This window comes from Babylonia areolata, chromosome 1 (assembly GCF_041734735.1).
Source record: "Babylonia areolata isolate BAREFJ2019XMU chromosome 1, ASM4173473v1, whole genome shotgun sequence".
NCBI classification, from domain to species: Eukaryota; Metazoa; Mollusca; class Gastropoda; order Neogastropoda; family Buccinidae; genus Babylonia; species Babylonia areolata.
In genome coordinates, this window is record NC_134876.1 from 78486835 (window position 1) to 78499334 (window position 12500).

At 45.8% G+C, this 12500-nt stretch overlaps 1 protein-coding gene across 1 annotated transcript in view; it reads right to left on the minus strand.

The window, feature by feature from the left end:
• The window catches only part of LOC143289032 (synaptotagmin-15-like), a 258589-nt gene that overhangs the window by 16104 nt on the left and 229985 nt on the right, over positions 1-12500 (minus strand). Inside the window, exon 6 of the mRNA XM_076597860.1 lies at positions 11121-11226. Within this exon, the coding sequence (XP_076453975.1) occupies positions 11121-11226 (106 nt within the window). The remainder of the gene's footprint in view (positions 1-11120; positions 11227-12500) is intronic.

A 12500-nucleotide genomic window follows, 5' to 3' on the forward strand; every position in this document is an offset into this window, starting at 1 on the left:
CCCAGACGCAGCAGCAGAGAGGACAGACAGACAGACAGACAGTGAGTGAGAGATAGAACGATGGAACTGCAAGTAATAATCCCCCAGCTGATTGCGGGCAGGACGACGACCATGGGTGGTGTTTGCCCCAGAAGCAAGCAAACAAGACTGCGTGGCGGGATCTGGGCAGTGATGGAATGGAACTGTGCTCCTGTGCTGCTGATTTATCTCGACCAGAGATGGAAGACCTAGCTCCCGCCGCCGGCCATTTTCCGAATTTCCATCCCTGTGCGCACAGGCAGCAAATCTCTTGCCGCAGTGCTTTACGTTTTGCAACAGTTTCCCAGCTCCGTTTCCAGCCATGCAGTCATTTATTAAAAAAAAAAAACAAACAAAAAAACCAAAAAAAAAAAACACCATCCCAGTTGATATCTAGATCTACCCACCAACTGATTTCACAGCCACGTTTCCAGCTATGCACACACTTTTTTTTCTTTCTTTTTCTTTGCTCCCCCCCCCCCCCCTCCCTCCGAGTACAGAACCATCGTAGACCTAGATCTATCCACCAAAGTGATCCTGTACTGCATGGGATATCCGCATGGAAGGAGGAATTGTTTTTTTTAGCTGCTGCCTGCTGCAGCAATGCCCCAGTTTTGCAAGGATCGGTCAAGAAGGGTAACATGTAACAGTTTAATTTAACGTGGCGTCGGTAAGGGGCCGTTGTGTCATGAAAGCACACAGCAGCCAACCTGTATGAATGCTCTCACTTTACATCTGTAGCTTCTTGTTCTGAGGCCTGCTCACATTCTTTCTTTTTATAAATATTTTATCAGGACCCCCCCATCCCACCCTCGCCTTTTTTTTTTTTTTTTTTTTTCTTCAATTTTTAACATAAACACAGAAATAACGACGTATGTCATTTTCTGTAGAAAAACCCAATTCGATAGGAAAACAAATAAAATTCCAGCTATATTCTTAAAAAAAAAAAGAAAAAGAAAAAGGGAGGCGCTCGAGGGAACAGCAGCCCGAGTTTCACACATATATATTTGTTGTTACAAAAGAGCAATACAATACAATACAATACGAAATACATAAATTCACGTATAAACCTAACGCAATTATCAGGGCTTAAAAACCTACACAAGGTTTGCATAAATCATTGGCAAACACTGAATCTAAAATAAATGAATAAAATATGCAAATAAGCAATACGTACGCATGCATAATAGAAGACATTCAGTTGATCAAAAAAAAAAAAAAAAAAAAAAAGTAGGTGGGTGATAACAACTGATGTTGCAGATGGTTGTGATGATTGTGGTGGTGGAGGTGGTAGGGGTGTAAATGGTGGTGGTGGTGGTGGTGACAGTGCGTCAGGGGAAATCACTGTGCACTGACGCGCAGTGGGGAAGATGGAAGTCCCACTGACAAGAACCTTCACGCTTCGTCAAATCGATGTTGACCATGTCCGGAACAAATTTGAGAGGGAGGAGCAGATTTAATATTATAAAAAAAAAGAAAAGAAGAAAGAAAGACAGATAGGTAGATAGGTACACACACACACACACACACACACACACACACACACACACACATGTTGACACAGATGGGGACCGAGACAAACAGGCTGAGACTTGAGACAGCGAAACAGACAACGCTAAAGAGAGAGAGAGAGAGAGAGAGAGAGAGAGAGAGAGAGAGAGAGAGAGAGAGAGAGAGAGAGAGTGACATGCACACGAACATACCAAACATTAGAAATGAAGACGAGAGAAAAAAGTGATAATTCATATACACCGTAACCACCCCCGGCCCCGTCAACCCAGACCCCCCCCCCCCCCCCCACACAAAACCCCCTTTACACATCAATACTTAGATGACTCCTTTTTTTTTTTTAAAGGTCATCTGGTATACGTGATAAGCAACATGATTGCATTTGATCTCATTACTTCCAACACCTCCCTACCCCATCAACAATACCACCGTCATCAACCAAACACACAAACCAGCACACACACACACACACACACACACACACACACCAAAAAAACAAACAAAAAAAAAACAACGACAACAAACAAACAACAACAAAAAACACCACGCAACACTATTCCTGCTTCTCCCACCTACACCCCCCCCCCCCCCCCGACCCCCCTCCCCCCCTCCACCTTCCCAAAGCCTCCTCCCATCCCCAATCTCTCCACCTCCTCCCTCACTTCCCTACCACTCCTCCCGAACCCACGCACCCACCCAAGGACCCCTTGCCTTTCTTCTTCTTCTTCTTTTTTCTTTTTTTTTTTTTTTTTTTCACATCAGTCGATGTTGAAGTCATCGTAGAAGAAGACGTACATCAGCTGTTCTTAAAGCGGATAAGATGATTCGACAGCAGTAGCTTTTTTTTCCAGGTCCGGCCTACTTTCTCTTGGTCCTACGGGTTTTCCCTTTCGTGTCAGTTATCTTTGTAACAAGCTGACTGTTTCGCCGTGCATTCAGTGACGGAACAAGCATGAAAAAAAGGCAAACTCACTCTCACAGAGGACACAATTATACCCACATTCGCAAAGACACACAGACATATAGGCATTGACACTCACAGACACACACGGACACAGCTACACACGCACGCACGCACGCACACACACACACACACACACACACAAATGGACACACAGAAACGCACTGGTCAATTCCGTGTCCAGATAAGACCGCCATTGACAGAGGCGTGTTGGAAACGATCCACAGTGAATTGCAGGGACAGCCTGATTTGTGTTGTTTGTGAAGAAATCAGCAAACAGTCTCTGTAACCAGAACTCGGAGTTTGATGAATAGAATTATGTTGAAGAGGCTGATGGCTGTGAACGCCCTACTGGGTCCTCCTGTGTGTTCTGTTGATGAGGCTGGAAACATAGTGGCGTAGTGGCTAGGAGAAGACAACACCAATGCACGGACAGATGTAAGGGCACAAGGTTCGAGTCTTATACATTATTTTTCTTCCTCGTCTAGGGTTGGTGAATAGAACTGTGCTAAAGAGGTTTGTGGCAAACTACGCCCTACTGGGTTCCCCCCTGTTTTATGTTGGTGGGGTCTGGGAGGAGAAGGAATGGTCAAGACGATTAACCATCTGCTAATACAGTATCTCTTAAGAGGAAGGTGGTAGAATGATCGAGAAGCCTAACAGCCAGTACAGAGTCCTTGAGGGCCTGGGGTTCGATTCCCACTCTCGCTCTTTCTCCAAAGTTTGACTGGAAAATGAAACTGAGCGTCTGGTCATTTGGACGAACGAGACGATAAACGGAGGTCCCGTGTGCATCACGTACTTGGCGCACTGAGGAAGAACCCATGGCAATGAGAGTGTTGTCCTCTGGCAAAATTATGATGACGAAATCAACTCTGATAGGTACACAAATATATATGAATGCAACTCAACGCCAGACTAAGCACTGAAGAGTAATCCAAGCAAAAAAAGAATGTAGTATAGTCTTCTGGCAAACTTATGTAGAAGAAATCCACTCTGATGAGTACACAAAGATAAATTCATGTACTAAAGCCCTGACTGGCGCGTTGAGTAATGCTGTTGGTCAGGTACCCGTCTGGCAGATATGGTGCACCGCACGTATATTGATTTATTCCAATGCCAGGAAGTGACGCCTCCTTGAGAAACTGAAACTGAAGCTGATGGGGGGTCTGGAGATGTGACCGTGGCACCGTACGTATATTGATCTGTTCCAACGCCAGGAAGTGACGCCTCCTTGAAAAACTGAAACTGAAGTTGATGGGGGGTCTGGAGATGTGCACTATGTGGCGAAGTGGCTTAGCGGGTGCATCACTCAGATAGGAAGTGCGAGTGCCGGGTTTGAGTCCAGCAAAGAGACCTTTCTCTTTCCCTTCCACCTTCTCGCATACCTTTCAGAGTAGAGGGGTTAGGATGCTTGTCAATGAAGCCTACAGATGTCATGGCAGACCCGGTTAGGCGTTGGACTTTTGATTCAATGTTCACCAGTGCTCGGGGTTCGGGTTCCCGCTTCAGTATGGTGATAATTATTCCCTTATGAAAGGCACTTTCCTCTTATTTTCTTCATTCCACCCCCAGGAGGCAATGTGTACTTAGCTTCGGTTGCAGAAGGTTAAAAACGGTGGAAGAAGAGGATTAGCCGGGCCTTCCTTCACTTGACACAATGGATATGAAGTCATTGCCCTTGTGAGACCAAAAACTGGGGCCTCATGTGCGGCATGCACGCGCTGAGAAGTCCACTTTGATAAGTATGTAAACAGATGCAAGCATACATAGAAAAAACAAAAAGGTAAGCATCACCAGCCGCCGTGGCGAAGTGGTTAGCGTCGCGGACTGACGGCTGGGAGGACGCGGGTTCGAATCCCAACGGAGGTGGGTTTTTCGGCCCGTGGCCGGCTCCTACCCAGAGTTGAGTGTGCTGTGGGCTTAAATGGGGAGACTGAGACCACACAGTCGAGTGCCATCCACTTCAAGGATGCGTCTTTGGGCGTGTTGCTCTAATTACCTGACCAACACTGCAAGTGTCTGTATCTCTCGGGCCTGGTTAACGCCGGGATATCATTATGACAGGAAGCGTAGAGTACAGCCTTGTGACGCAGTCCCAAACCAAAATGGACCTCCATAGCAACATCGTCATCCTCCTCCTCCTCCTCCTTCATCGTCATCAGTATAAACAAAATAGTCTCAAAGTCTGTGGCCTTTCATGCCCTACTCTCATGGTGACCTCAGTTTCGATACCCCTCCACTTCCGTGCTTGGGGTGAGTCCAGTCAATGTCGTCAGTGTCGCCAGATTCATGGGGGGCTATTGTTTGAGGGGCGTGGTGGCGGTCTCCACTCTGGGAGGGACGCTCACTCAGTCTGGCTCCGCGACTAAGCCATTATTGTCGTTAGCAGGGGGCTTAGTAGGTGGTGTCCTAAGTACGTTAAAACAGAACAAGCACCACTGAACACCACCGAAGTGACTCAGCAGCAGTGCAGGGTCTCCTCTGGTGTGTGGCCTCCTGGCGACCTAACATCGATGGTTTCCTGTGGACTGCCGACGCTGGAACTGCGACGGACGAACCCGGGTGTGGCCGTGTATGGGGTACTTCTAAATGAGCGGCGTGGGAGTAATGCCACTGAAACGGTGCAGAAGTTGGGGCAGCAAAAAAAAAAAAAAAAGAAAAAAGAAAAAAAAAGGTAACCATCCATAGAAAACAAACAAACAAACGAAAAGGTAAATATGCGGTAGTGCTTGATGACAACAATACGATATCCCCGGGAAGAACGGGTAAACATCCATGGAAAGAAATCGGTTTGTCACTGAAGAACAGCCTTATTCAATCCAGCCCAATCCAAATCAGCACAACACAACACAGATCAACACAACACAACACAGCACAACACAGATCAACACAACACAACACAGCACAACACAACACAGATCAACACAACACAACACAGATCAACACAACACAACACAGCACAACACAACACAGATCAACACAACACAACACAGCACAGCACAACACAGATCAACACAACACAACACAGCACAGCTCAACACAGATCAACACAACACAACACAGCACAACACAGATCAACACAACACAACACAGCACAGCACAACACAACACAGCACAGCACAGCACAGCACAGCACAGAACAGCACAGAACAGCAGAGCACAGCACAGCACAGCACAGCACAACACAGAACAGCACAGATCAACACAGCACAGCACAGCACAAGACAGAACAGCACAACACAGCACAGCACAACATGTAAAGAAAGGGAGCGTATACGGGTACCCCCCGTAAAGAATCACACCAGATAGAGTCATAATGCAGAAAGGCTTTTGAGTGTTTTTTTTTGCTTTGCGTTTGCGCATCACATTTTCATGGTTTCAGCTGGCTGATTACATCAAAGATAGTTTCTACCGATTTTTTGAAACAGGACGAATTGAATCACCGTTCACGATTGATTCCTGTCACGACAAACGAAACAGTTTATCGGAGGAAAAATACAAAGGGAAAAAAAAAACGACAAGAAAAAAACAAGCAAACAAGTACATATATCACACACACAAAAAACAAAACAAAAAACAAAAAAACTTTGATTCAGGTGACTTAGATAATTCAACTATTTCATCATTCATTTCAGTTTCTTTTCAAAGGTAATAAAGGCATGATCTTCTCCAACAGGAAGCAAAAGAGAGAATGTCATTAATCGAACAAGAATAGTTTCAATGAATTAATAACATCATCGAAATTTAATTTCTTGAAATTCAACTCACTTCTTCCCCCCCCCCCCCCCCCCCAGCCCCTCTCCCCCCACCCCCTCTCCCCGCGTCTGTTGTTGCTCTGATACATATTCATAATCATATTCCTCGCACTGTGATGCTTGCGTGTTATCTTTCTCAAATTCCACACAAAAATATTCAAATTCCTTCTGATATATATTGGTGTTTTTTTGTTTTTCATTCTAAAGTAATAAGCGGCGCCTTAATGTCGACGCTAACATTATTTGCATGATATCAGTAATCATGGAAATGAGTGAAAGATGCTTCAGCCAGCAATGTCCTTTTTATGACCTGCTTACCATAAATACGAAACAGAGAAAAATCTGTAATTTAGCCTCGGCAGCAAGGTATTTTATTTTCTGGTGTTTTTACTTGATTGCGTCAGGATGATCCTTGAAGCCAGATAATGATTTCAAGGAACCAGTCATGAAAGGCATGGGACATAAACAAAAGCAAAAGACAGACCGAGAGAGAGAGAGACAGACAGACAGACAAACAGACAGACACACAGACAGACAAAGAAATTACAAGTCCGAGAAGAAAACCTACTTGTCTGTCTGTCTGTCTGTCTGTCTGTCTGTCCTCTCTGTCTGTCTGTCTCTCTGTCTCTCAGTCACGTAGGCCTTCACACACAAATCTCTCTGTCTGTCTCTCCGTCTGTATATTTCTCTGTCTGTCTGTCTGTCTGTCTACCTGCCTCTCTCTCTCTTTCTGTCTCTCTCTCCCGGGCTATCTCTTTCTCCCTTTCCACAACTAATCCTACTTCTGTGCTGACTTCCGAACAGAATGGGATGGATCCAAACCCAAACCAAACTCTCTTTGGACTGATGACAGTCTCACTCTCCGTGCCGCACGTGCTTCTTACGTTAATCTTCTTCTTTCTTCAGACCTGGAGGAGCATGGCATCTGGCTGAGAGTGCACCGACCCCACAGAGAAAGAGATGGCTGGCGCTACTACCCCCCCCCACCACCCCCTGCACTGTTGTGACACTGGGATATATAGCTGGAGAAGGTACGTGGATGAGAAGGGGGCATAGAAATCCAGTCCAGTCCAATCCAATCCAAACCAATCCAATCCAATCAAATGATGTTACAAATAGCCCAAATGACAGCAAAATAACAACAACAACAATACTACTACTGCTACTACTACTAAATAATAATAAACGTCAGTTTTAAAAATTAATCAAAGATACTAAAAATACCGCCCCCCCCAAAAAACAACAACAACACCACCACCACCACCAACAACAACAAAAACACACACACACACACACACACACACACACACAACGTTATCCTTAAACAAATTTACAAGAAAACCTCAGCCACATCTAGTTCGGGAACAATCCACTTACATTGTTTTAAAGAACAATGAGGCCAGAAGAGTCAAGGATTCAACACCAGTAAAGATGTGGCGACTCTCTCCATTCACCACGAAACACAACTTCAAGTCAATTGTTGTTTCCGCTACCGGTACAGCTAGCACACGGGTAAATAATAGGTGCATTTGGAGCAAACCAAAGCATGACAACTTCTTTACTGAGGGAGTGCCTGGATTTGTTCAAATGTACACTTTTTAAAATTGTATTTATCTATGTGCTAGCTGAATCGGTAGCGGAAGCAGCACAGACTAGATGTTGTGTATACTTGTACATTGGAGAGAGTTACCGCTCTTTGTTGTTGAAAAGCCCACGTACAGTTTGGGGAAGTGTCTGGGTTTGTTCTAATATACCTTTCATAATATATATATATCTGTGTGCCAGCTGAATCGGCAGCGTAAACAGCATAGACTTGATGTTGTGCTACCTTGTACAATGGAGAGAGTTACTGCTCTTTACTTATTCTTGGATTGTCCACGTACAGTTTGGTGTGCAGGGAGATAACCATGTGCATTGGATGGTGGTGGTGGTGGTGGTGGTGGTGCTGGTGGTGGTGGCAGCGGTGACGATGGCAGAAGGTTTGACAGTGGTGTGGTAGTTGGTTGTGATAGTGGCATTGATGGTGGTGGAGGTACTAGTTGGTGGTAACTGAAAGTGGTGATGGTGGTGGTGGTCGTAGTGGCCGTGGGGGGGGGGGGGGTGGGGGGGTGTGGGGGGGCAGGGTGGAGGGTGGTGCATCAGGGGAAATTACCGTGCAGTGAAGCGCAGTGGATGTGATGGTATGCCCACTGACAAGAACCTTTCCACATGGCTGGAACATTTTTTTTTTTTTAAAGAAAGCGATGGAAGTGAGGGGGAGGGGGACGGGGAGAGAGGGAGGTGGGGGAGTGGAAGAGTGAAAGAGAGAGAGAGAGAGAGAGAGAGAGAGAGGGAGAGAGAGAGAGAGAGAGAGAGAGAGAGAGAGGTGGGGGAGGGGGAGAGTGAAAAAGAGAGAGAGGGGGGAGTGAAAGAGAGAGAGGGGAGAGATTGAGAGAGAGAGAGAGAGAGAGAGAGAGAGAGAGAGAGAGAGAGAGAGAGAGAGAGAGAGAGACAGAGAGAGAGAGACACAGAGAGAGATATAACGGACGGACGGACGAACGAACAAACGAACGATAATGTTTTACGTAACTTTGGCCAAGGACCACGGTTCAAACCCTGGGGACTAAGGAGAAGGGAGAGGGGAGTGGTGATATACGAGTACTTGTCCAGCATCATACATGCACATGACTTTCACTTACTTAATTGCATCTAAGCTGATAGTTTTGCCTTTTGTTCGAATGGAAAACAGATTTCGGTACATGGCGATTCCTATGTTCGTTAAAGAGAACGATGATATTCGATAATTAGAAAAAAAAACAAAAAAACGTTAGCAGTGCCTGGTCTTCCTGTCTGTCGCTATAGCAATATAATATTAACGAACGAACGAACGCACACACGTACACACGCACACACACAAACACACACACACACACACACACACACACACACACACACACACACACACACAACAGAAACGAAACCAGCATGAAAACAAACAAACAAACAAACAAGCAAACAAAAAAATGAACAATATAATGCCAGTACTCATCTGACGGCCATAATCCCTACCACCCCGACACCCCTAAAACACACCCAGAATCCCCACACATCCATACCATACCCCCCTTCCCCACCCCTCCCCCCGACCTGCTTCCCCTGAACAACAAACAACAATAATAATAATAATGGTATTTATATAGCGCTGAATCTTGTGCAGAGACAAATCTAAGCGCTTTCGCACCAGTCATTTGAGAATGACTGGTGCATAACTCTAAAACTGGAGAAACTGAAGACAAGGAAGAGGCAGGGAAGGGAGGCTATTTTGGGAAGATGTGGGTTATAAGGCCACACTTGAAAGAGCTGAGTGTGGAGACTTGACGATGCGAAAGTGGAAGTTCATTCCAATTGCAAGGTCCAGAGACAGAAAGAACGGCGGCCAACAGTCGAGAGTTTGAATCTGGGTATGCGTAAATAGAGTGGATCCGAAGCTGATCGTAGTGAGCGAGATGGAGTGAAGAGGTGAAGGCAGCCACAGAGATAGGAAGGGGCTGATTTGTGAATACATTTGTAGCATAGAGTGCTGATCTTGTACTTTATTCGGTGTGAGACAGGGAGCCAGTGGAGATGTTGCAAAAGAGGAGTGATGTGCTCAGATCTTTTCTTTCTGAGAACGAGTCGGGCAGCAGAGTTCTGTATGCGCGAGAGAGAATGAGAGAAACGACAAGTCTAGATGTTGTGTTAATGGACAGATATTTCCGGATGGAACTGATGCGCCGCAGTTGACAGTAGCAGGATTGACATATCTGACTGATAATTTTTGCATGGACAGTGTGTTGTCAAGGACAACGCCGAGGTTCCTGACTGAACTGGAAAGAGGGATGGATGTACTGCAAAGTTTGATTGTGTCAGTTGTGATGGAAGAGAGTTTTTGTTTAGTTCCTATGATCATTGCTTCAGTTTTGTCCGCGTTCAATTGTAACTTATTTAGAGTCATCCAATTTTGAATATCCAGGAAGCAGTTGGATGTTTCTTGCAAGAGCGACGACAGTTTTTCAGGTGTATCACTCTTCTGGAGTTGAGCGTCATCAGCATAAGAATGACTGACATTATGACAGTTAATAATTTCAGCGAGAGGAGCAATGTACAGTGTGAAGAGCACTGGGCCTAAAACAGATCCCAGTGGGACACCTTGTTCAATTTTAAGGGGTTCAGACTGGAAATTATCAACAATGCCATCATGATCAACTACACCCACACACGGCAAAACCATTCCCATTCTTCACACACACACACACACACACACACACACACACACACACACACGCACACACACACACACACACACACACACACACACACACACACACACACACACACACACACACGCCACCACCACCACCACCACCACCACTCACTCAGCCATCTCTTCGAAGATCCACCACTGTCTCTTTCGCGCATTTACGCTTCTTATGATGTGTAGGCAGGAGATGTGTTGTCAACTGTAGGACGCAGCAATCAGCAGATGATTCGACAGTAGTGTAAGTACGTGTGTGTGTGTGTGTGTGTGTGTGTGTGTGTGTGTGTGTGTGTGTCTGTGTGTGTGTGTGTGTGTGTGTGTGTGTGCGTGTGTGTGTAGGACGGTTGGCCTACTTCCCTACTTTCCACTCCACTGTCCTCAACTGTGGGCTCTCTCTTTCTTTGTGTCAGTTGATACACACACACACACACACACACACACACACACACACACGCGCGCGCGCGCGCGCGCGCGCGCGCACGCACGCACGCACGCACGCAGTGGGAGACCGTGAAACAAAGAAAACAAACAGACAGAAAGAAAGACATACAGACAGACGTACAGACCCACAGTACAAACCACTCACCCCCAGGAACACCTTGGGCAGTCTTCAGGTCGCGGCCCTCAAAAACGCCCACGGTCAGTCTTTCCAGGTGGTTGTTAAAACACAGCGACACCGACAGTTCACCGTTGTTGGTCGTCGACTGCACAGCAAAAACAACACTTTGAGCGAATGCACAAACAACGTTTTGTTGTTGGTGGTGTTGGATGCATTATGGAGTGGAGCGTGTGTATGGAGTGATGACCTAGAGGTAACGCGTCCGCCTTGGAAGCGAGAGAATCTGAGCGCGCTGGTTCGAATCACGCGGCTCAGCCGCTGATATTTTCTCCCCCTCCACTAGACCTTGAGTGGTGGTCTGGACGCTAGTCATTCGGATGAGATGATAAACCGAGGTCCCGTGTGCAGCATGCACTTAACGCATGTAAAAGAACGCACGGCAACAAAAGGGTTGTTCCTGGCAAGATTATGGAGAACAATCCACTTCGATAGGGAAAACAAATAAAACTGCACGCGGGAAAAAAAATACCAAACACAATGGGTGGCGCTGTAGTATATCGACGCGCTCTCCCTGGGGAGAGCAACCTGTATTTGACACAGAGAAATCTGTCGTGATAAAAAGAAATACAAATACAAATTATTTAAAAAGAAAGAAAAAAAAAGGTTCAACATTTAAAACAACAGAGCTCGATTACCTGCGCATACAATCCAAATTGAGTGGTGTATATACATGCACACAAATACGTAGCACAGTCGCCCGGGCGCGCACATGCACACATGCACAAACACACACACGCACGCGCGCGCACGCACGCACGCACAGACATACACACAAACACACACACACAGTGATGGGTACACATTCGTTATTGTCGCCGATGTCGTCATCATCACCATCATCGTTATTATCATCATCATACTATAACGAAGAAGACGCCAATAATGATGATATATAACATTGTGATTAGTATCATTATTAGAATCGACGTCATCATCGTCGTCGTCGTCTTCACCATCATCATCATCATCGTGCTAGTCGTCATAGTCGTAGTAGTAGTTGTCATCGTCATCATGACCTCACCACCACCATCATCATCATCGCCACAATATCTACCTCAACTATCACCATCATCATTTTTTTTTTTTAAATTATTTTTTTTAGCTGTTTCCGACACTGTTACTGTTAAAAACAGATACCCCGATACATCAGCAACGGTGGTCCGTCTCATCCGTGGAGGCGTTTCCATATCACACACACACACACACACACACACACACACACACACACACACACACACTCACACGTACAACTCACACACACAGTGTTGAGTACACACACATCATAATCATCATTATTTTTTTTTGTAAAACGTAACACAATCATCGTCGTCGTCGTCGTCGCCATCATTGTCATCATCA